The 25,776-nt window shown below is 42.1% G+C and overlaps 1 protein-coding gene across 4 annotated transcripts in view; it reads left to right on the top strand.

The window, feature by feature from the left end:
- The window catches only part of mapk4 (mitogen-activated protein kinase 4), a 52,845-nt gene that overhangs the window by 12,795 nt on the left and 14,274 nt on the right, over positions 1–25,776 (top strand). For 3 of the 4 annotated variants that reach the window (XM_079515192.1, XM_079515193.1, XM_079515191.1), the window contains 6 exons: positions 16,650–16,794; positions 19,507–19,589; positions 20,935–21,013; positions 21,583–21,808; positions 22,764–22,929; positions 23,513–25,391. In XM_079515192.1, coding sequence (XP_079371318.1) covers positions 16,650–16,794; positions 19,507–19,589; positions 20,935–21,013; positions 21,583–21,808; positions 22,764–22,929; positions 23,513–24,463 — 1,650 coding nt within the window. In that variant the 3' untranslated portion in view covers positions 24,464–25,391. Of the gene's footprint in view, positions 1–16,649; positions 16,795–19,506; positions 19,590–20,934; positions 21,014–21,582; positions 21,809–22,763; positions 22,930–23,512; positions 25,392–25,776 lie in introns of those variants that run through there. The other variant, XM_079515190.1, reaches the window with a different exon arrangement.

Genomic DNA, 25,776 nt, shown 5'->3' with positions numbered 1-25,776 from the left:
GATTCGTTTTAATCGCAGTAAAGCTTTCTGGTGTGAAGGTCACCTAAGAGGCCTTCCACACAAGAATGGCTCGGGCTGTTAACCGTTCAAGTTTGAAAACGGGATTAAAGTTTTGACACACATTATAATTAATGAATTAACATTATTATGTTAATTATGCATGTAGTCCAGATGAGAGCGGTACCGGACACCCAGAGAAAGCTGCGTGTAGTAGTGTAGGCTATATTATATTATACAATGTGGCATTGTGGCATAATCATTCAGTAGTCATGGGCATAATCAACTGTAGCTGCTGTTTTTCTTTCTTTTCATTACAAATCATTACAATTTTAATGATTTTACATAGGCCTACTAATATTCTCATATATCCTCTTCTGCCAGAAGTAGTGTATACATAAGCATGATATTTGCAGATCTTAAAGCTCACAACGAGGGGCGGCATGATGCATTGTGAACTTATGAGTTTGAGTTTGACTCTGAATGTCAGATAATTGCTCGTTAATAGATTGATTGATTCCACCTGCTGCCTAAATATGCCCATAGCCGTCATCACAAATGTGATGAGGTCAGCACATTCGGCTGTGGCCGAATTTAGCTCAAGGAGTATTTTCGTGCAAAACTCATGCTTGGAATGGATTCAGCATCATGAAACCCCCCTAGTTTGACATGTCACATGCTACTTAAAGTATAATGAAATTTGGAATTCTTTGCCTTATATTGGTTGTTAATGGTACGCCAACTTTCAGCAGCTGTCACAAAGTTTCCCAAGGGAGTTGTAAATGTATATGTGATTGTAGACACCTTTATGAACACATCTGTGAAGAAAGCTAGTGGTAAGCATTGTTTTTGCAGATTTGCCACAACTTAAGCTAACTTTACCTAACTATGAGTGATACTGGAGGTGGAACACACATTTCTACTGCTTACATTTCTATTCTCAGTTCCAGTGCCTGTTTAAACATTTTGGATATGACAATGTACCTGTACTTCAATTCTGGTCAGTTGAAGAAGAAGTCTTGAATATTCCTCAACTTACTTTTTATTTCAGAGGTTACCCCTTAACTGAATAGAAAAAGGATTGTAAACATAGTTTCTCCATTTCATGGAGGGCAAGCTGTTATCACTGTCCAGATAGTGCCTTCTTGGGACCTGGCCTCGTGTGGTTATCAGGTATCAGCAGATAAATGCTTGGCCTGGTATGGTAGTGCAGCTGTACATTTTCATGTCAACTTAAGGACCCCATCTGAAAAGATGTTGTGACAGGGACCCCCCAGAAGAGAAGATTTGTGTTTCTAAATGATTCCACATTTTTCACATTTTCAAGACTTTTCATAAATTGTCAAAAATAGCTGATCGATAAGCTCACAATGTGACACATCGTGAGCTTGTATCGGCTATTTGTGAATAGCCAGAGTATAAAATAGGGTTAAAGTTGTTAAACTGATTAATTGCTGTATAAACTACTATTGCTGGGGACCCCCTCAAGGTTTGCAAAAATACACACTTATAGAAACCTATAAATACGGATAAAAGATTTAGACACATTTGTCCTATGATTTGTGGATATCTTTTACAGTATGCAAAGGTATAGCCTTGATGAAAATGCAAGTGAATCGAAAATAGAGTTGATGAAATGTACGTAAAACTGATAAAAACTGAAATGTTCACACCAGGACTGTAGGACCATGGTCCACTTACTCTTTTTGGTCCAGTTCGTTTGGGGTGGTGTGTCATTTTCCGCAGGGACATGTTCGACCAATGGCAAAGCTTCTAGGAACTATTCATTTTGGGACCCATTGCTGGTTGTCTGAATACAAAATGGAAAAGAAAAAATGAAATGTCATTATAGTTTTGACATATTATTGCATATAGCAACTTTAATACAAAAGTTAGCCAACATCAGTTATCTACAGTACCTGCTACTGTACGTTAACTATATAATTACTGTCCAGGAAAAATAAGTTGTATTCTGTATACTGGTAGATTAGCATAAATGTTCTGTGAGTACATTTCAATTTCAATGAAGACCATTTTAATGAAACTGTGCAGTCGGTTCATCCAAGTACACACCTACATTACACCATTGGTTCTCAAAATGTGGTCGAGGAAACCCCTAGGGGTCCTTGAGGGGTTCCCAGATAAATTCATCTGTAACTCAGTGTCCAAATGGACCCTTAAACGTTCATTTGCTTTAAAATAACAGATTTTACAGTGTGGATTGTGGGTCAAGAGATAAATACTGTATCAAATAGGGATCTGTGGATTCATGTGATGCAATATCAAAACAGGGGGTCCTTGAAAAAAAGAAAAAGGAAAACCAGACATGTCTGGTCCTGCTGTCTTGTGTTGTTCATAATAAGGCTGTTTTCCATGGCAAACCCTGCTATTAAAGCCCCAGCCCTGGTATCAGGTTAGGGACTAATCAAAGACAGTGATTACACTAGCCATGGTCTGAGAGATGAATGTGACAGTTTACTGCCTCATCGTGCTGGATCCCAGAGCGAGCGTGCGTGCGTGCGTGCGTGCGTGCGTGCGTGCGTGCGTGCGTGCTCCAATGAAAGGGTATCTTTGTCAGCTGTGAACACGGAACAAGGCATCAGTGGGGTGCAGACATAGGGGTTGTGAGTGGGAGTTCAGATGCAGAGAGGGAGAGAGTTATCTAGAAGGATGAGAGAATGTTCAGAGGTAAAAAAAAGTTGACCTTGGAAAGGCCACAAAAAGAGGGTGGAAAGGCAGAGAGAAAGGCAGGGTGAGAAAAAGCCTGGGAGAAGGAGGGGGGGGCTGGCTGGGGGAATGTGAGAAAGTATCCAAAGAGGGAGAGAGAGAGACACACAGACAGAGGACAGCAGGACATCTGGCTTGTGCAGGACGGCAGAAACTAAATGTCCTACAGACCAGAAGAGGGCAATAACAACAGAGCCAGCCAAAGCTATGTCTCTCTTCTGTCTTCTACAGCAAACAGTGGACTGAGACCAGCTCCTGTAGAGAACTACCAGCTTTATGGAAAAACGGAGAGAGAGAGAGAACATGAATACTGTTTTCTTTGATTCACTCTCCGATTGTCTCTTCTCTTTCTCTCCACCACCGCACTGTTCCTCAAAGCACAAGACGGAGACATTTGTCTCACTGTGTGAACCTGCACTGTAAAATCCAGAGTTTATTTAAAACGACAGAGGGGGAGAGAAGTACTGTAGTGGGAGAATGTGAGGGAGACATGACTTAGTGGCTTAAGTCACAGCAGGGCACTGCTGTACTTGGAACGATGCAAGTTTGAAATGCATGCCCCACCAAGATATTATGTCTGTGTCCCTTTTATGCCCATATATGGAGTTCTTTGTCAGGCATGCCCAAATATGGAGTCTACTATTATATATGCAGACTTCAGAATGATGTCAGAACAGACCAGCTCCATATATGGATACATCTTGGCAGGGGCCCAGTGCAGAGCCCGGGCAGAGGCCTTTTGGGGCGCTTCTGGACAACCGTGGGTCCAACCTACTCGACAGCAGGCACTACACTCCCTGTGGGGGTGTGGAACGTGTGTGTCGTGTTTGAAGTCGGTGGGGCGAATGGTTCTCGAGTTGCGTGGATTACAACAGTATACACACAGACAGAGACTTTATAGTTTTTGAGTGGTGTAAACCACTCCTACAACTGGCTTTTGTGTGCAGAAAAAAATGACCATGGTTGCTATGTTCAAAATAATTTCTGACGTAATTAAATCACACCCGGGTGAACTGGATGACCGTAGCAACCGTGGTCATTTTCTCTGCACAGAAAAAGCCAGTTGTGAAATCACATCCGGGTGTGATTTCATTACGTCAGATCAGAGCTGATCAGGCTACATAATACCTTACCTTATTTCATTACGTCAGACATTACGTCAGACCACAGCTGATCATGCTATATAAAACCTTACACCACTCAGTTCACACGGGTGTGATTTTTTTATCATATAGTTAGATTCATTGCTAGACTGTTCAGTGTTCATTCACTCATTTAGAGATCCAGTGCAGGCCAGTAGTCTGCATTTGGTTCTTTTGACATTTGTGACCAGATTTGACTGAGAGACTGCCATCACGCAAATTCCAGCTTTTCACCAGCTTTTCAACTCATTTTTTAAATGAGTTTATAGCACAGGCAGACTCTTCACATACTAGAGCATGTCTGAAATAAGTGTCAGAGCTGAAATCGACATGTAAATATGAAATAAATGCTTAAACATGTAGCTAGGTGTAATGTTAGAGACCCCAGAAGTGAACCTTTCAAGCCTGTTTTCTGCAAGACATTACTCTATAAGCCATATCTCCAAAACTGGTGAAAAAACGAAAATTCAAAAAAATCCAATGGCAGTCCCTCAGTCAAATTTAGTCACATTTTCTCCCCCCTCTTTTCATTTTCTCCCAATTTAGTCATTGCCAATTCCTGATTCCTTCATTTCCTTGTATACCAGTCCCTTGTTGCTGCCAACTTCCACAGTTGGTCATGACAACCATGTGTCTCCTGTGATATGTGTGATGGCAAGGCCACTTCTTTTCACCTTACAGTGAGGAGTTTAACATGGAGCTATATAACGCATGCTAAAGCTATTGTCCCGAGTTCCACCCACTAAACAAGGACCCCTGACTAGTAACCTGTAGTTACTAGTCGCTATTAGTGCCGTGACAGAGATTAAGCTCTCCGCTCGGCTTCCCTCCCCCGAACAGAGGTTTCAAACCCCTAGTCTCCGTGGTGATGGGCAAAAACGTTACCCTGGCCTGTGCCACCCGAGCGCCCTTCATGGTTATGTTCTGGTCTTTTACTCTTGCCTTTCACTGCAGTGTACCTACCTCCTATATTTCATTCTTACTGCTGAATGATTGATTGATTGAAGTTTTTATTTCACAGTATGCAGAATAGGTACATTTCAAATGAAAGTATACAGGTCAATACAAAAACTGTTACTTGATAATTGAACCAGAAAAAGCATGTGTTTACATAAGGGTCCTCCATTTTCAATTCATCAGAACATTTAAAGACGTGCAAATATACACTTCTATGAAAAAGTGAAGTGAGGGGCGATCTTATCATGGTACATCATACACATCATACACATCATACATCCCGGCTCCTCCTGTCTACATGTCGAAGTGTCCTTGGGCAAGACACTGAACCCCAAATTGCTCCCGATGTGCTGGTTGGTACCTTGCATGGTTTCCGCCGCAATCGGTGTATGAATGTGTGTGTGAATGGGTGAATGTAATGCACAATCTATGTAAAGCGCCTTGGATAAAGGCGCTATATAAATGCACCATTTACCATTTATATAAATGCACCATTTTACACCAATCATCTCCTTCCGGCCAATCAGAATTTGCGTCCTCACCATCGTCTTCAATGTTTGTGTTTACACGAACACTCAAAATTGTCCATTCATTGTCAATGGCATTTAATGTTTGTGTAGGACAAAGTTTGTGTTAGCATTAGCACATACACTAAAAGCTGGACATAGTAAATCATCATATATACAGTTAATAAAATCACACCCGTGTGAAGTGAGGGGTGCTTTTTTCATCTTACATCATCTTCAGTTTCAGTTTCAGTTTATTTTATTTATAGTACAAAATCACCCCAGGGGGTCTCAGTGCACTTTACAGCATTGATACAAAACAAATCAAACACAAATAGCAATAAAAACATAGTAAAACATAGTAAAATGTGCATAGCTGTATGAATCATACTGATTAAAAACTAAGCGGAACCGTAATGTATAGAAAAAAGGTGTGTTTTTAGCCTTGACTTAAAAATTTCCAGGGAGTGTGAATTTCTGACATCCTGAGGGAGAGCGTTCCAGAGACAGGGGGCACGGTGTGTGAAAGCTCTGCCCCCAACCGTTATTTTATTATGTGTTGTGACTGTGAGTTTTCCAGCATCCTGAGAGCGTAGTGGTCTTGGGGGGATGTATATATTTATTAAACTGGACATGTAAGGTGGTGCGAGTCCATTTAGGGTTTTATAGGTCAGGAGGAGTATCTTGAAGTCGGCTCTGGCCTGTATGGGTAGCCAGTGAAGTTCTATTAGTGTTGGTGTGATGTGGTCAAATTTCTTTTTTCTGGTGAGTACTCTAGCTGCTGCGTTTTGTACTAATCTGAGGCCATTTGTTGCTGTTGATGGTAAACCGGAGAAGAGGGCATTGCAGTAGTCTATTCTTGAGGTGATGAAGGCGTGGACCAGGGTTTCGGCGTCGGGAAGTGAGAGTATTGGACGGATTCTAGCAACGTTGCGCAGATGGAAGAAGGCAGATTTTGTAATGCTTTTTATGTGGTGTGTGAAAGATAGAGATGTGTCAAAAATGACTCCTAGATTTCGGACTGTTGGTTTGTGGGTTATTGGGCAGCCATCGAGGTTAAGGGTTATGTTATTGAACAGATGAGTATGCTTGGCTGGACCGACTAGTAGCATCTCTGATTTGGCAGAGTTCAGGAGTAGGAAGGAGCTGTTCATCCATTTCTTTACCTCGGCTAGACAGATTTCAAGTTTGTGAATGTTGGATGGGTCAGTTGCTGTGATGGGGATGTAAATTTGGGTGTCGTCTGCATAGCAGTGGTATTCTATGCCAGACTTTCTAAAAATGTCGCCTAATGGTGTCATATATAAACAGAAGAGGATTGGACCAAGAACTGAGCCTTGTGGGACACCGTAGTTAACACTGGAAAAATCGGACATTGAGTTATTGAAGAGCACACGCTGAGATCTATGTGAGAGGTAGGAGCGGAACCAATCGAGTGCAGGACCTTTGATACCAATTAGATGTTCTAAACGATCGAGGAGAATTGAGTGATCGACCGTATCAAATGCGGCACTAAGGTCGAGGAGCAGCAGGAGAGAGGTCCTGTCCGCATCCATTGCCATTAGCAGATCATTTGACACTTTAACCAGAGCGGTTTCTGTGGAGTGGTGGGATCTGAAACCGGACTGAAAATTGTCAAAGAGATTGTTATTGCTGAGATAGGCTGTAAGCTGACTGGCAACAACTTTTTCTAGCAGTTTTGACATAAATGGGAGATTGGATATTGGTCTATAGTTCGCTAATGTGTGTGGATCTAGACTAGGTTTTTTTAGTAGGGGTTTGATTATTGCGGTTTTGAAAACTGTTGGAACGGTGCCACTGATTAGGGACTCATTTATGATATGAAGAAGCGGGGGGCCCAGTGTAGAAAGCAGCTCTTTAAATAATTTGGTGGGGATTGGATCCAGTAGGCAGGTGGTGGATTTTGATGTGGAGACCAGTTTAATGAGATTATCATAGGAGATTATATCAAAATGTGATAGGGTGATGCTGGAATGAGTGGCTGTGGAAGATGGAGGTTGGGAGGCGGTTGTGGGTGAAGCGGTAGCAGTGCTCTTAGTCTGCTCTCTAATTGACTCCACTTTGTTGTTGAAAAATGTAAGGAAATCTAGTGGATTGATGGAAGGGGGGGGAGCTGGGGGAGTGGTTTTGGTGAGGTTGGCGATTGTGTCAAAAAGGAATCTGGGGTTGTTTTTGTTGTTGGCTATTAATGTGGAGTAGTATGTGTTTTTAGCTTCTTGTAGAGCACGTTTATATGTGTGTACTGACTCATCCCATGCCAAATGAAATACCTCAAGCTTAGTTTTACGCCACTTTTGTTCAAGGTTTCGACATGTTCGTTTGAGTGATCTTGTATTATTGTTGAACCATGGTGAAATATTCTGTGATGTGCGTTTTATAGTTTTGAAGGGGGCGATGGAATCTATAGCATTGAGGAGGACATTATTGAACCCATTTGTGAAATTGTCGAGAGATCCAGAATAGTTATTGAAAGGAGTGATGACAGTTGGCAGTGCAGATTCTAGTGCTATTTTGACTGTATTGTTTATGCAGCGGCTTTTTGAGGGGCAGTGGTTAATGGAGGGTAAGGGGATCAAAGCTGTAAAGTCGATGAAATAGTGGTCGGTTACTGATGGGGCAGATGAAGAAACTGTTATATTCTGGATTTTGATTCCACGGGTCAGGACAAGGTCTATGGTATTGCCATTTCGGTGTGTGGGTTCTGTGACGGTTTGGGAAAAATCAAGGGATTCAATAAGTGATGTAAAGGCTTTATTAAGTGGGCTGGATTTGTTATTATAATGAATGTTAAAATCTCCTATTATGGCCAGATGGTCAGCACGGATTATGAGGTCTGATAGAAATTGAGAGAATTCCTCTAGAAAAAGGGTGTAGGCACCAGGGGGACGGTATAGGATGGCTATGGAAAAGGGGAGGGCATTTTGACTGGGTAATGATGAGGACATTAATAACAACTCAAATGATGAAAAATTAGTATTGGGTTTTTGGTTGAGTGGATACTTTGCGTTATGGATTAGTGCAACACCACCACCTTTTTTTGTGGTGCGGGCTGATTGGGAGAATATAAAATTTGGTGGGGACCAATGGCACCAATGGCACTTCAATGTTTGTGTTTACACAAACACTCAAAGCTGTACATGGGGTTAGCGCCCCTCATAAAAGGTACAAAACCAAAAGGGAAAAAAACATGTACAATGTGGAAAGGAAAAAAGGGGGGTAGGGGAACCAGTTTCGAGTTGCAGCCGCCCATAGGTGCTCTTTTTTTTAATGATATTGTTTTGGCTTTTTTCTGCCTTTATTGATAGGTTGAAAGTAGACTGACAGGAAATGGGGGGGGGGAAGATACGCGACAAAGGCCGTCGGGATCGGGAGTCGAACCCGCGGCACGCCGTCAGGCTGGCTTAGCAGCCTAGGTGTGCAGACGGTTGAGCTAGGTTGAATCAGTTACGTGATCCGTTGCGTTCCGTCCGGTTGTGATCGGATCTCAACCCCACGCTTGCGTTGCGTCGAGGACAGCAAAAGTACCCCTGGGCAGCAGAGAGCAGCAGAGAGCAAGAAGGCTTTTCCTCCTCTGCTCGACCCCTCTTGAAAGAGGATGACACTATCGCCACCACATTGAGTAAACAAGATCGGCATGGATATATCCATAGAGTATTAAAAGGATAGAGACTGAACTGGAGCGATAGCCCCGCCCTCCCGCTATTTGTTTCAGTGGAAGTCTATTTCCGCATTTTTTCGATTTGACAAAATGCGGAAGTGCAAACGCGCTCAACGTTAAAGCCCAGCTGCATGGGGTTTCCTCGTCATAACTCCACGGGTCCGCCTGCAATCCCTCCTCTTACCACTTGGGCCGTGTGCTTCAACATTGGAGAGCCTCACTGGGGCCTTGGATATATCACATTGAAAGTTCAACAGGACAACATGACATCATCGTTTTTCACACTTTGACCATATCCGTGGTCATCATATGGGCATACCTAACAATGGATGCCAAACAAAATTCACGTGTAGGAAGTCACAGACTTTGAGACCCCATAGCCTGGAGTTGATGTGACGCTCTGATTGGTTCAGAAACTTCAGAGCCAGCGTTTGAAGCTAAAACTTCAAAATAAAATGTCCACCATTTCCGTTGCCCTACACCTTTTAATATATGTTTTTGGGCCAAATATGTCAGGGATGATTCTTTTTACCCAGTCCCAGCCCTGGCATTCAGACAAGAACTCAGACATTACGGCGGAGAACAGCTTGTGTACAAGGCAAGCGCTGACAGTTGTGTATAATTTATCGTCTCCTAATCCTATGCTTCCAATTGGTGACAATTTTGCCGTTTACAGACGCGACCAACAAACCGTGTTTTCCGTTGCAGATTATCATCCACTAGTAATGAACTAGTCTGGCTTCCTTTGACAATGAAATGGTAGACTTCATAGTTTAATCTGCCCCGTGTGAACGCAACATATTTACAGTATATGTAGCCAAGAGTACATGAAAGCCATTAGCACAATCTGTGCCGGGATTCCTTCAAAATAGGAGCTCTGGGGTGCCGGAAAGACATGGCGCTTTTACTCTGAAACCCACGACCCGGAAACAATCCGGAAAAAAAGTTTGCTTTACATTGCTAGCTTACATTGCTATCGTTTTAATTTATACGATATATTATCCAAAAAGCGTTCATATTTTGAGGGAGAGACGGATGAGGAGCAGAAATGAAGCGCTAGTATATCCGTCAGATCAAAACCACGGAGAGCGCCCTGGATTAGGAGAGACGAAGCATTCTTTCTGCCGCGCTAACAGCTAAGTCAACGGTAAGATAACATGAGCCCAGATTGTAGCATACGGTAGCCGAGAGGCGAACTAAAAAAAAAAAAAAAAAGGAAAGAATTCAGAATATTCTTCTCTCGCCCGGTATCATTGAGGATGTGCTAGGACGTCTACACACGTCCTATGAAGTCGTCGGTTGGGATCCCTAGGATGGAATGTGTGAAAAGAAAAATCCTATGGATAAAACTCGGTCACTATATACAGTTATAACTACATCTCAAATAAAAGTAGTCACTCCAGTTTGTACAATCTACATCTGTCATAACTGCCATCTAGTGGACGAATACTTGATTGCACATTAGACCCATAATAAATACTCACAACAGCGACGCAACTCTACAATAACGGAGCGACTCTGTATGGACAAAAAAACCTTGCGTGTTTTGTGAGCGTTTTACTCACCCTGACGTAAGGCTCAAACGGACTCTGTCCAGGTCTTTAGTGGTGTAGCGAATCTTGTAGACCATGCCCTCTGTTAGGGTCTCAATAGTCTCTCAAGACAGACTGTTGACTAAGGCCTTGACAGAGTCCGTCATAACAGGGCTCGTTGTTTTCCCGTTATTTGCCGATGGGATTCTCAGATTGGGGTCTTAAAGGTGTTTTTGTTGACCAGTGAGGAGATCTGTTGCTACTATGACACCTGAATTTCCCTCTGGGGGATCAATAAAAATGTGTCTTATTTGAACTCTTCTTAATTTATCTTGTAAAAGATTAGAGGATATGCTACAATATTATGTGATTAAAACCCAATTGATATCTTGGTGTTGGCCCTGCATTTAGAAAGTATATCTCTTCAGTGCAGACTTTGGTAACTCATCCTTTGAGTTCCCTCGGAATCTGAGACACATGCTGCTTCCACTGGTTCACAGTCAGTGTTCTGGTAAAAGGTATCAACCTTTGATGTCTTTCATGCCACAATGTGTGCTCAGCCTGCAGCGCCTGTATACTTATCAGTTCATCACCATCGTGTGTGTGTGTGTGTGTGTGTGTGTGTGTGTGTGTGTGTGTGTGTGTGTGTGTGTGTGTGTGTGTGTGTGTGTGTGTGTGTGTGTGTGTGTGTGTGTGTGTGTGTGTGTGTGTGTGTGTGTGTGTGTGTGTGTGTGTGTGTGTGTGTGTGTGTGTGTGTGTGTGTTCGTTCCACGTAACTCGAGAACTGTTCGCCCCACCAACTTCAAATTCGACACACGCGTTCCGCACCACCACAGGGAGTGCAGTGCCCGGCCTTGAGTCGGTTGGACCCACGGTTGTCCAGAAGCGGCACAAAAGTCCTCTGCCCAGACTCTGGACAGGGACCTTGCCCAGGCTCTGGATAGGGCCCAAATTAGCCAATTGGTCACACCTGAACTCCATATATGGGCATAAAAGGGACACAGACATAATAACTGGGTGGGGCATTCATTTCCAACTTGCATCGTTCCAAGTAGGCCAGTGTGCAATGGGCCCCCCTAGTAAACTAAATTAAGCTAGATGAATTCAGTCACTTCAACTGAGCTTTATCTGTTTCTTTGGTCATGTGTGCATTGTGTGGTGAGAGAAAGTTCAGGTTCACAAATCCAGAAATGTTTAAGTGAGAGGATGACAGACTAGAACCCATGGTGCTATGACGACAGTATGTGCATGCAGTATAGCCTTTAGCTATTTAATCGTAATGTCTGACTGGAAGTGCAGCTCTGAAGTCTGGTAAACATTTACCCTGTTTGTTGAAAAGGGGGGAGGGGTGTAGGAAACAAGAGGGACTGGACAGTAAAATGCCAAGTGTTCATTTAACTCTGAGAGTGTAAAAATTTACATGTAAGGGTCAGGGGTGTGGGTGTGTGTGTGTGCGTGTGTGTGCGTGCGTGCGTGCGTGCGTGTCCACCCTGTCACCTGCTGAGACAGCCCTGTCTGTGCCTAGAAATTATTCATGCCTTGAAGAAAAGAAAGGACAGGACAAAGACGGGAGAGAGAGTGTTTAGGCCTCCTGTCACAATCCTACATTCAAATTGGCTAAAGGGAGGACCGGCGGGCGGGCTGGCGGCGGGACCTCTGACATCCATAACCATATAGTATCCCAATGCAGCTATTCCCAAATAGGGCATCGCAATGTCGGTTATTTTGTGGTGCCACAGATATAAACCCCATTAATTTTTTCCATAGAGGTGTATATATATTATACAGTATATTTGTATATACTTTAATTTAAGCCTGGAACGGCTTGGTTCCAGGCTTAAATTAAAGTATATACTCACTTCTGGTGAATCATGACCATAAGACATTTGATTCTGTGTCAAAACATATTTGAAAACAGAAAAAAGGTATTTATTAAACATAGTATATAACTAGAAATGCACTCTGTCGAGGTGCCAACTTGCGCCTTGCACACAAGTAGGCCATGTATGCAGAGCAGAGCGTGCAAGTACTGCTACCAAATAATATCTATTACAACTGCTGTTCTAAATCCTTTAGACCCGTTATTGACCTTATACCAATCTTGAAACGTACCTTGGTTACGTCGCCATCAACAGCCAATAAGGGACCAACATTCTTACCCCTACATACATACATACATAAATACATACCCAGCCGATCACCAAACATACCTTAGTTACGTCATCAGCCAATCCCTGATTGACCCACATACGACCGACATACGCAGCCAGTACTTGCGCACTCTGCTTGCTCAAGTAATTGTCTCCACCAGGCCGAAGGCATGGGGAGAGTATGTTTTGCACTCCGTCCGTCCGTGTGTCCGTCCGTGTGTCCGTCCGTCTGTGTGTGTGTGTGTGTGTGTGTCCGTCCGTCTGTGAACAGCTAATCTCCGGCACCGTTAACCCGGTCGATGCCAAATTTTGCACACACACTCCCTGGATGCCAACGATGAACCTCTGCCCCAATTTCCAGAACGGCCTGTTATAGCGCCACCAGGAGGTCGCTTTGTGCAAAACAAGTTTTTGCACAGTACACCTACAGGCGCTACAACAGGCCAAGCCGCGTCACACACACACACACGTTTATATTGCTCCTAAACATTTTGCCAAACATCACACACACACACTCATATTCTCCTGGTGGAGACCTGTGCCCAGAAGGTCTAGTTATATATTCAAATATTGTTGGACACAGAATCAAATGTTTCATGATTCACCAAGAGCCTGATCGCTTGGTTCCAGGCCTAACATAATTTATATAAATATTTTGATTTCTATGGGAATAATGAATGGATTTTCTATCTGTGGAACTACAAAATGGCTGCCATTGCTATGCCCTATACTATAGTATATATGTTTAAGGGAAGAGTTAGTGCGAGAGAGTGAGGTGTGTGAGGAAGGGAGAGAGAGAAGGACGGAGGACGGGTAGGCGGGTGAAAATGAGCTACTGTACATGAAAAGTGTCAGGAGGAGAGAGTGTGGCTGAGACGAGGTGTGAGAGTAGGAGCAGATGTGGGGAGCAGGGAGGTGAAAATAGTGTGGGCGGGAATGGGGTGAAGAAGAGTGCAGAGTAGAACAGGAATTGTAGAGACACACAAGTGAGAAAAGAACCAGGGAACAGGAGCCTAGAAAAGGGAGAGCGCAGTGGTGAGCTGAAGGAGAACTGATCGGAGGAAAGGAAATAAGTAAGAGCTGAACAGAAGATGTTAAGAGAGGGTAAGGGGTAAGATGTTAAGTAAGGGTAAGAGAGAGAAGGGAGAGTAACAGATGGAAGGGTAAGGCTGTGGGAAGGATGGAGAGCCAAGGGAGGAATTCTAGCACTGGTTCCCAAACACTGTCGGGACCCACACGGTCACGGAAACATATGGGTCCGTTTTATTTTTTGTTCCCTACATTTTTATTTTGAGGGTGCTTGCCCCTCCTATATTCAGCTATTAGTGTAGATTTCCGTCCTACACAAACATTACATTCCCATTGACAATGAATGGCGAATTTTACATCATATTGTCTGGGCAAAAAGGCATAGGGCTCCATCTTGTGCCACCCCTTACCCCTTATCCCTAAACGTATTTGCCATTTTTTACTATTTTAAAACATTTAAAAATAGTTCAACTAGCCAATCTACATCGACACGTTGTTAGCTTGTAGATCGGCTATTTGTACTATTTTAATTGTATGTTTTAAAATAGTAAAAAATTGCAAGAGGTAAGGGGTGGCGCAAGAACTAGGGCATAGTGTCTATTTTATGTCATGATGATGTACGATGATAAGAGCGCCCCTCACTTCACACGGGTGGGATTTTTTATTATTTCAAAACATTTTCAAAAAAACATTCCCAAAAAAGGGAATAAAAACAATTTAAAATATTTTATTCAGTAATTTCATGAATAAATAAAATAAAAAATATTATTATTATTATTAAATTATAAAACAAATGTTTAAGAAGTAGTGAGGAGAGATTGAGAGTCCAGGGAAGGCTTGAAACCCTATAAAGGAAGTGCAGGGATTGAGAGGATGATAAGAGCGCCCCTCACTTCACACGGGTGGGATTTTTTATTATTTCAAAACATTTTCAAAAAAACATTCCCAAAAAAGGGAATAAAAACAATTTAAAATATTTTTTTCAGTAATTTCATGAATAAAAAAAAGAAAAAATATTATTATTATTATTAAATTATAAAACAAATGTTTAAGAAGTAGTGAAAATAGGTGATCTAAGCTCAAAATGTGGCACGAAGCGACACCTTGTCAGCTTGTAGATCTGCTATATTCACTAGTTTGGGTCCCGAGCAAATATCTAATTTCTCTTTTGGGTTTTGAGATAAAAGGTTTGGGAACCACTGAGTTATAGGACAGAGGTGAAGGAGGAGTGATGGAGGTATGCTTGTCAGATCCTTAGTTTCTGCTCCGTCATCTCCTGGCACACTGTGGAGAATGAGGGAGGACACAGGCTGGGGTGCTTGAAATAGATCAATCTGGGAACCCATCAACAAAAAAAGGAAAACGGACATTAGAAAAAGATATAGTGGGCATGGTAGAAGTATAAAGTATAGAAAAGTTGGAATACTCGAGTATTCCAACGTGAGGGTAGCTACGTCCCAGTAGCTACCCTCAATTAGACCCACTAGGGCAGTGGGTCACCAGACTATAGCCTACCTGGTTGTCACATAGTCTATTCCTATGAGTAGATAGAATATATATTATAAATAAATACATATATAACTAGAACTGCACTCTGTCGAGTGCCTACTTGCTTGTTGCACACAAGTAGGCCAAAAATGGCCTACTAGTGCGCAAGCAGAGCGTGCAAGTGCTGTAGACCGCTTGCGTATGTCCCTGACACTGAAACCTATCATCATTACGTCACCATCGTCAACCAATTATACCCTGGCGTTGGTACATAATCTTCATCACGTTCGTGGAAAGCATACCTGCACGGTCTGCTTCCGTATGTCCCATGACATCATATCACGTGCATTCTAAGGGACATTGGTACATATCTTCATCACGTCATGGGACATATGCTTCGTAGCATGACGGAAAACATACCTGCACGGTCAGCTTCGTGCCAGCATATGACGTCATAACATGTGCTGGCCCCGGACACATGCATCGTAGCACCTGACTGATAACATTACTTGCACGCTCTGCAAGTAAATAGAATACCTCAGAACGAAAATACATTGCTTGGATGCACCTGGGAGTCGAGACGTATCCTCAGTCAAAGTCCTTATACTTTTAAAAGGAGGTAACATGAGACTTAAGTTGGACAGAGAGTACACAGTGGGAGACTGGGGGTGCATTAGAGACTGGTGTACTGGAAATGGTGTGGAGAATGAGATCATAAAGTGTGAGAGAATGGGAGAGATGATGGAGGAGAGATTGAGAGTCCAGGGGAAGGCTTGAAACCCTATACAGGAAGTGCAGGGATTGAGAGGTTGAAAGGCCAAAAGGGTTGTATGAGTTGTATATTAGATATAGTGCAGGCTAGATTTACAAAACACAGAGAGGAGGCCTGCAAAAGCTGCAGCAATAACCCAATAACTCCTGTGTGAACATATTTACATTAGTCTTTCTGCGTGTGTGCGCGACTATTTTTAAAGGGTAGCATCACCTTCAAGATCTGCCAAATTCTCATCACTTATCAGTAAATCTCCTATAGCCTCTACGTCAACCCCCACCTCCACATATCTCTCTCTCTCTCTCTCTCTCTCTCTCTCTCTCTATCTCTCTCTCTCTCTCTCTCTCTCTCAATTCAATTCAATGGGCTTTATTGGAATGAGAAAACATATGTTTACATTGCCAAAGCAAAACGTGGAACAATACAATCGGAACAAAATGTATGTGCAATTGAAAGTCAGAATCTTCAATGAATCAATTTCTATAACGAGATCACTCTGCAGAAATACAGGAATGCACACAATGGTTAGTCTTTGGGGTGGTTGTGTTCCATTTGATATCCTTCTCCTATCACAGCAGCTCATGAATCTTGCTGCTGTGTTTGTACTGTACATCTCTCTCTATGTGTCTCTTTCTTCTTTTGTTCTGACTGACTGCCTGTGTTTTTCCAGGGCTATTTGTCTGAGGGTCTGGTAACTAAATGGTATCGCTCCCCCCGCCTCCTCCTCTCCCCCAACAACTACACCAAGGCCATAGACATGTGGGCTGCTGGCTGCATCTTGGCTGAGATGTTCACGGGACGCATGCTGTTTGCAGGTGCCTAGTGCCTACACATTTGCCATACCAGTGGTTCTCAACCATTTTCAGGTTGCAACCCCCCAAAATAATCATATTTGAATTGGGGGCCCCCAACCCTGATAAGCATGTAGGCAGGGGTTGATGCTTTACATTTAGTTTGACTTCTTTTTAGGGGTTCTAGCCCCTCCTATATTCAGCTATAGTGTAGATCTTTGTCCTAACACAAACATTAAATCCCATTGACAATGAATGGAGAATCTACGTCGTGTCTGAGCAAATCGGCTATTTTGTCATAACACAAACATTAAATGCCATTGACAATGAATGGAAACATTACGTCATATGTAGACGAGCAAATCGGCTATTTTCGTCCTACACTAAGATTAAATTCCCATTGACAATGAATTGAGAATTTCCGTCATATGAGTCTGAGCAAATCGGAATTTCATATAATATGTGTCTGAGCAAATCGACCTGTTACGCCATGATGATGTACGATGATAAGAGCGCCCCTCACTTCACATGGGTGTGATTTTTCTTATATTATTTGACAATTTGGCCAATGTTTGAACAGTTGATTACATTTGATAGGTTTATAGGTTGATTACATTTTCTTAGGTTTAAAAATGTCTTAAAGGTCCTTAAATTGTCACTTCACTGTTATCTGCGGATCCCCCAAAAACATGTGGGGACCCTCCCGTGGGTCACGATCCACAGGTTGAGAACTACTGTACCATACAACTCTATCTACAGTATTGTGATCATTATACTGGAATATTATTCATAAATAAAATTACATTAGGCCTAATCACATCATCACAACCACAACATATCAAGTGAGTGATTACTATCTGTGCATAACATAGTTTGGATGAGTTAAAACATGACCCCCACAGCATGATCTTCAAATAACTGCAACACAATGTGAAAGGATTGTTTCCATTGAGTGCCCTTCAGCAAAAACACTGTTATTTTTCTGCTGCAGGCTTTATCTTTTCCTGACCAGAATAACAATGACCAGGTTTTTGCTGTCTTAAGCCAGTTCTCCCTGACAGACTGTCATGTCCTCCGTTTCAAAACAGCTTTCCCTGACTTTGCTTTAATTTCACAGTTAACAAGGTGAATGTACCATACATTTAGTTAACAAGGTGAATGTACCATACATTTAGTTAACAAGGTGAATGTACCATACATTTAGTTAACAAGGTGAATGTACCATACATTTAGTTAACAAGGTGAATGTACCATACATTTAGTTAACAAAGTGAATGTACCATACATTTAGTTAACTAGGTGAATGTACCATACATTTAGTTAACAAGGTGAATGTACCATACATTTAGTTAACAAGGTGAATGTACCATACATTTAGTTAACAAGGTGAATGTACCATACATTTAGTTAACAAGGTGAATGTACCATACATTTAGTTAACAAGGTGAATGTACCATACATTTAGTTAACAAGGTGAATGTACCATACATTTAGTTAACAAGGTGAATGTACCATACATTTAGTTAACAAGGTGAATGTACCATACATTTAGTTAACAAGGTGAATGTACCATACATTTAGTTAACAAGGTGAATGTACCATACATTTAGTTCATGGGGAATGTAATATGTACCCTGCGGCAGTGGTGGAAAGTAACTAGGTACATTTACATAAGTACTGTCCTAAAATACAATTTGAGATCTTTTTTACTTTACTTGAATATCTTCAGTACTTTTACTTCTACTCCACTACATCTCAGATGCAAATATTGTACTTTTACTACACTGCATTTATTTGAAAACGTAGTTACTTTGATTATTATTACAAAGCATACATTAACCACTTCAGCCCTATTTCGGCCATTTGAAAATAGCAGATCTACAAGTTCACAAGTCACATCGCAACGCATTGTGAGTTTGTAGATCGGCTATTATCAAAATATTTGTATACAATTATACATTTTAAATGGGACATTCTGCATACTGAGTACTTTCTACTTTTGGTACTTTAAGTACATTTTGATGCCAATACTTATACTAATGGAGTAATATAGTAATGGAGTAGTTCTACATTGCAGTATTGATACTTATACTTAAGTAGAACAATTGAGTATTTTTTCCCACCACTGCCCTGCAGTGTGTATTATTCCCAATGTTCAAAATGTTTGTGTAGTGCCCTCTGCTGTTTGGATTTAGCTTACATACAGTAGAGTAGCTAATGATCAATAGTCAGAGCCAGACTGTTGCCTCCCACTATTCACAAACGCTTCTGTCATACAGTCTGGAGCACGGAAGCTCTGAAAATGATCAGGGGATAAAGAGTCCTCCCACTTTCGTCTTTCCAGTCGCGCAAATTTGTAAAATAAACTGTAAAGATATTTCGTGAATGGAAATGATGAACGGGTTACAGCTTCTGTTCTCGGCTTTCGGGATGTGTAGTTCCAGACTCTATACAGCGTTCGGAGATTGTGGAATTGCTGTCTGGCTACTAATGATCATACAGAGCATTGTCCTGGCTGAAACCATGTAAACATTTTGGGAACTATGTTTTACTAAATTGTGGAGTAAGTAATTAAGTAAGAAACAACACAAATATTCAAATTTGGCTGGTTGGTTAAGAACACATTATTCTGTGGTGCAAAAAACGGGAGAATACATAATCACTGTAGTATCACTGCATTACAGCCACTTTGACCTCTGCCTGCTTGCCCCTGACTGGTCCTTTTCCCCCATGCAGGAGCTCATGAGCTGGAGCAGATGCAGCTGATTGTGGACACGGTACCAGTGCTCAGAGAGGAGGACAGGCAGGACCTACTTCAGGTGAGTCCTCCCTCATACCAAATCTACTCAACATCACATCACACTTTCAGTGGCAAGGCACCGTGCAATTTGGGAGATAGTCTTTCTGTTGTTGCAATAGACCAGTGGTTCTCAACCAGTGGTCCGGGGACCACCAGTGCTCCTTGGGGGGGTTCCAGGTGGTCCCCAGCTAAATGATGGAGAGTTTGTAACCAAATGGACCCTTATAGGTCCATTTGGTTTCATTTTTACACCCTCAAGAGTTAAATTATTGTTAAACATCTTACTTAAGTTAATTTACACAATTCTACACAATTAGAGAATGTAGAAGAATTGTTATTTTGATCAACGTTTGCCTGTTCTCCTAATGCTACCAACATCAATACAGCTTGGAAATGTCTACATATTCTTTAGTTTGGGGTCTGAGAGGCTAAATCTCAAATGGTGGTCTGTGGAAATGCAGAATAAGTAATGGGCCTTGTTATGAAAAGGGTTGAAAACCACTGCAATAGACTGCAGGACAGTTGGTTCAAACAGGTGTGGAGTAAAGGCTGCTGGGACAGCATCTCTATTGTTAAAAATCACACCCGTGTGTGAAGTGAGGGGCACGCTTATCATCTTACAACATCAATTACAACATAATGTTTGTTTAAGCAACGGGTGCTAATGTTTGTTTTAGTCCTCAACACAAACATTATATTTCTCTTTATTGTCTATGTCGTTTTCTTAAACAAGCATCGTTGAAAGACAAACATTAAAGCTGTATATAGGAGGGGCTAGCGCCCCTCAAAAAGCACACCCGTGTGAAGTGAGGGACGCTAATAAATTAAAGTCTAACTCATGTTGATTAGGTGATGTAATGGTGATGTAAAACAAACGGTTAAACACAAACACGTAAATGACACATTATGATGTAGATTTCCCTTCATTGTCAATGCGTTTACAAAACAAACTAAAGACAAACTAAAGACTAAAGACAAACATTACACCTGTGTATAGGAGGGGCTAGCGCCTCTCAAAAAGCGATAATTGCAAAAAATATGTATATTGTCATTCAAGAGGGAGGGAGGGGGGTAGTTGAGAGCTTTCAGGTACGCTCTCTCCTACATCTGACCAGAATGAATATGAGACATGTGTGTGTCCGTCCAGTGTTGGTAATATGCCAGATGGAAGTGACCTACTGTATGTTTGTCGTTTTCTGTTGTTTACATTTCGTAAGTAATTAAAATGTGTATATATACATACAGTATGCTGAAATACGAAGAGATAATGCTATATAGAATGATTTTCAATAATAATAATAACATACAATATTAATACACTTGTATTACGTTTGTTTGAATAGCTCTGTCCCTTCCTTCCCCAGGTGATGCCTTCATATGTCAGTGATGGTTGGAGAGTCAGGAAGACCTTCTCTGAACTGCTTCCCGAGGTGGATGCACAGGGTAAGCGGAGGAGAGAGATACAGGGACACGTGCATGGCTGTGCTTGGCAGTAAGCCTCAAGGATAGCCTGGGGCTGGAAAAAGAATAAAACATCAAATAAATAAGGAAAAAGGATGAAGGATTAGAGGGGCAGGTAAAGGAGGGATGAAAGATAAGGAGGAAGTGTATGCTTAAAAGTGAAGGGATGGCTAACTACTGTAGAACTTTCTCTGAGCTGCATCTCAAGGGAAATGCTTTGAGTAAATAACATTGGTACTGTAGTACCGATATGATGACAGATTAACCGTGCATCCCCTTATTCTTAGTCATCGTTTATAATAAAGTCACTGGCAGCAGTGGCCGAGACAGGGGAGATGGAACGATTGTTTGGGAATCAGAAGGTTCCTCGTCGAATTCCCACTTCTCCTTGCATCTTGTGTTCTTGACTAAGACACTAAACCCACATGGCTGCTTCCCCTACTGCCTGTAAGTGTATGAATATAAGAGTATAGAAACAATGTAACGTTCTTTCAGAGCTCTTCTCACCTCCAATTTGCTTCTGTTCATCACTCCCTCCTCTGCTCTCTCAGTGGTGGACTTCCTGGAATGTATCTTGACCTTTAATCCTATGGATCGTCTGACGGCTGAAGCAGCGTTGAACCATCCCTTCCTGGGGCAGTATGCCTGTCCACTGGATGAGCCCACCTCCATGCAGCCCTTCCGCATTGAGGACGAACTGGAGGATATTATTCTCACTGAGCAGAGCCACGTCAACAGCAACAGCAATAGTCAGGCTTCTAGCATCCACTGGGATAGGTTGGTGAACAGCTTTATTTGGTTGGTTGGTTGGTTGGTTGGTTGGTTTATTGGTTGGCTATAGGTCATTAACACATTTATTAGGTATTTTATTCAGAAATGTACACTGTATCCACTCAGAGGGAATAAACTTATTTTGAAAGTTAGATGCCTAGCTGTGATTTCCAAGAATGCTGAGTCAGGGCTGAGACCATATAATGAAACCAATATAAAAAATCATTGACCAGTGGTCCCTTTGAAAGCAATAGTAAACACTCTGTTGAGGTGAGAAGTAGTGTAGATGTCCCTCCTATACACAGGTTTAATGTTTGTCTTTAGTTCAATGTTTGTTTTGTAAACGCCATTGGCAATGAAGGGAACATTTAAGTCATAATGTAACTCATTACGTCATATTGTCTCTTTATTGTTAATGGCATTTAATGTTTGTGTTTGCACCGTTTGTTTTACATCAACATTACATCACCTAATCAGTTAGACTTTAATATATTAGTGCCCCTCACTTCACACGGGTGTGATTTTTGTAGTTTAAATTAAATTAATTGAGAATTTACATCATATGTAGACAAACACAAACATTAAATGCTATTTACAATGGATGGAGAATATGTAGACGAGCAAATCGTCTATTTTTGTCCTACACACCCATTAACAATGAAGCAATAGATGAGAAGAACGCCCCTCACTTTACACGGGTGTTTTATTATTTTTTATAGATGCTTATTAACTGTAGAAGCTTGGTAGCTCTGTGTCTTAGACTTAGAACATTGGTTCTCAAAGGGGGGTTCCAGGGGTCCACAGCAAAATGTGTTAATATAGCGTCACAATCATTTTAACCACTTTAACCATATTCTATTCTACGGTGGATATTCAAAAATAGCAGATATACAAGCTCATATCGCATCACTTTGTGCCACACTATGAAAGATCTCAAAAATGTGTGTCTGACTTGCCCCAGGTATGAAAACAGCTTGTCGTCAGATGTGTGCTGGCAACAGGCAAGTGGAAAGTGTGACTGTATGCCCCCCACCCGCATCACCTCTGATTTTGGAGACACCACAGAAGAAGAGGAGGTGCAGCGTGATCCACGAGCTGGCTCTACTTCACAATTAGAGGAGGCGCAGGTTAGATATAACTACTATTTTAGTGTGCCAATGTTCCAAAAGGAGAAACACTGTTGTTACCAATATCAATATACAATATCCTCAAAATCCCCACTGAAATCACCCTCTATCCCTCTGTCCCCTATCTACAGCCCACTTCTGGCAATTATAAAATTATAAAGTGTGAATTCAAACAAATTGTTACTTTAAAGTTGTTGACGATCATGTTGTTACTTATAAATTAGAACTGCAAAAGGCAAAACTGCCTCCCCCTGGCCAGCCGGGGCACCTGATGGAGGGGAAAGGAACTGGTCGGAATAACGTGTTCCTTCCACACGCTACGAAACTCCCCTCTGTCAGGTGAAAAGAAGCAGCTCGGACTCCTCATGCATAGAAGGAAGCATGAGGTCAGTCCGCTGCCCTCCCCACGTTGGCAGAGGAAGTGTAGCGCCCAGGATTACATTAGATAATTGACACTGGGTGAAAAAATGGGTTGCCAAATCGTGGGATAAAAATGTAAGAAAAAGAAATAACTGCAAAAGGCAGTTACGTAACACTCCAGTGCTCTATCTTCCTCTCCTCATCCATCTTTTCCGTTTGACAGGTTGACCCCCGCAAATATTCCCACAGCAGCTCAGCAGAACGCTTCCTGGACAACTCTCACTCCTCTCTGGATCGGGCCTGTGGAGTGGGGTTTGGGGAGCTAGACTGTGGCCGCTCATGTGACTACAAAGTGGGCTCCCCCTCCTATCTGGATAAGATCGCATGGAGGGAGGGCAAGCCGCAACATTACTCTGAACCCAAGCTGATCTTGGACCTGTCCAACTGGAAACGCAACATTAAAAGCCCACCTGACCCTGTTCAGCCCACAGGGTATGTTGTGGGCGACCCAGATGACACGAAGACAGAGCCGGCAGAAAAGGGGCAACAGAAGGGCGAGGAAACTGGCGATTTATTCCAAGAGATTTCTCGTTGGGTGGAGAGCACGCAATCTCGGCTCCACTCCCCCAGCCCTCCTACAGAGCCCTTGTGCTACACCTCCTCTCCTCCTTTCCCTCTGTCCCCTACTGATGTCCCTCCTTCAGTCTTCCCGCGCTGCCAAGATGTTTTTCGGCAGCCATCGGCTGACTGCGATGATAGTGGCAGTTGCAGACTAAGTCCTCTTCCCCCAATCACCTCTTCTTCCAACTCCCTTCCCTCGCTTTTACCCTCCTCTCCCACCTCCACTCTTGCAGGTCAGTCAGCTCAGACGGCCTCTCCTCTCACCTCTCGTCCCCTCCCTCCCCCAGTAACTCCTTCCCCTTCCTCCGCGTCTTCCTGTTTTCAGGTGTTGGATTGTGATCGTCTGTCATCGCTGCCTGCAGAACAGGAAGAGAGGCTCTTTGACCTGGACGTATTCATCTCACGCGCGTTGAAACTGTGCGGGCAGCGTGAGGAGAAAAGGGAAGGAACGGAGGAGGAACTGATGGATGAAACCAAACAGATGAACGTTAAGAGAAGGATGCCCAAACTTCCAGAGCACCGGCCTTCCCTGCCAAAGACTCCCAACTCTTGATGTCAGGTGAGCCTTGAGTCAGAAAGGTTATTCAATTCAGCCAGCAGGCTTTACATAGCGAGGGCCAGGATATGAAAATATCAGATCTACAAGCTCACAACTTGATAGGCTATTTTTGGCATGCGTACATGCATGTACAAATTAGGCTGTAGTCTTTGAAGATGGTTACCCTGCTGAAAACTACATTAGTCTCTTCAGGTGTAGGTATAGGAATGGTACAAACGTCACTTGAACACGTGATTTTGGCAGTGCTTTCAGTTCATAAACAGGATGGATGTGAATAATACCTGGGTTTAAAAAGAAAGCATTTTAGACACAATACCCTGATGTATGTTGTCTGTGGCAAATACGATATAAAGCAACTCTTGTAGAATGTAAATCAGCATTAGTTTGACACACTGTGATGATGCATCAAAGCAAATGTCTGGTGGTTACCTTGCACCATAATGGGTCATGAAGCAGTCAGTTATTGCAAAATGTCAGCAACGGACAGTTATCAGACTGATAATGACAGTGGAGCTATTGCATACAGCACAACAACAATAACTTGGGGGGAGAGAGAGTTTATTTATGGCATTTCTGCTTGGGTTTGATTGTGTATAGCTGTTCTTCTAAACAGTCTCCAAACAGGCTCTAAACAGGCTCCCCTGTCAATTATGTTATTCTGCGTGTCAAACAGTCTTCCTGATGTGAAATTAAGCAAATAATCAGTGACACGGGACATTATCTTTTGTTTGTCAGCTGGAGTTTTTTCTTGCTCCAGAGAAATTAGTCTGAATGTAATCAGTGAAAAGCTGAGCAACCATAACATAATGTTGAACTTAAATGTGGTCACTCATCACTGTTTTAACACTCCTACACAGTACTTTAGTACTGAGCTCTCGCACTACAATATGCCTTGTAAACTTGTATAAAATCCCAAATTTGTTGTGTTGTTTTGTCATAATTTATTGTTATGCTGTAGTAGTATATTTCTGAAGACTGTTGCTAATGTGATATCTATGTTATCTACTGGCATCATGTGGGTTTCTTTAGGCTTTTAGTGGTTTATTGTAAGTTATTATTCAGCAGTTAAATTGGTTAACTTATGGTTTGATAATAAGCTGCATTATCAGTCACTTAAGCAGTCACACAAGGGCAAATCAAGGGTATGTTTGATGCACCATATACATGGTCATCATCTGCTGTATTCTTATAGTGTCACTCTAAAAGGATCAGAAGGAGGAGTCTGAACTGATCAGAAAGATATTGTTCAGTTTTTGTACAAAATATATACACTATATAGCCTACCCTACTATATTTTAAGGCATTAT

Source organism: Electrona antarctica, assembly GCF_951216825.1.
Source record: "Electrona antarctica genome assembly, chromosome: 12".
NCBI classification, from domain to species: Eukaryota; Metazoa; Chordata; class Actinopteri; order Myctophiformes; family Myctophidae; genus Electrona; species Electrona antarctica.
This window is presented reverse-complemented; position numbering and strand designations above follow the sequence as displayed.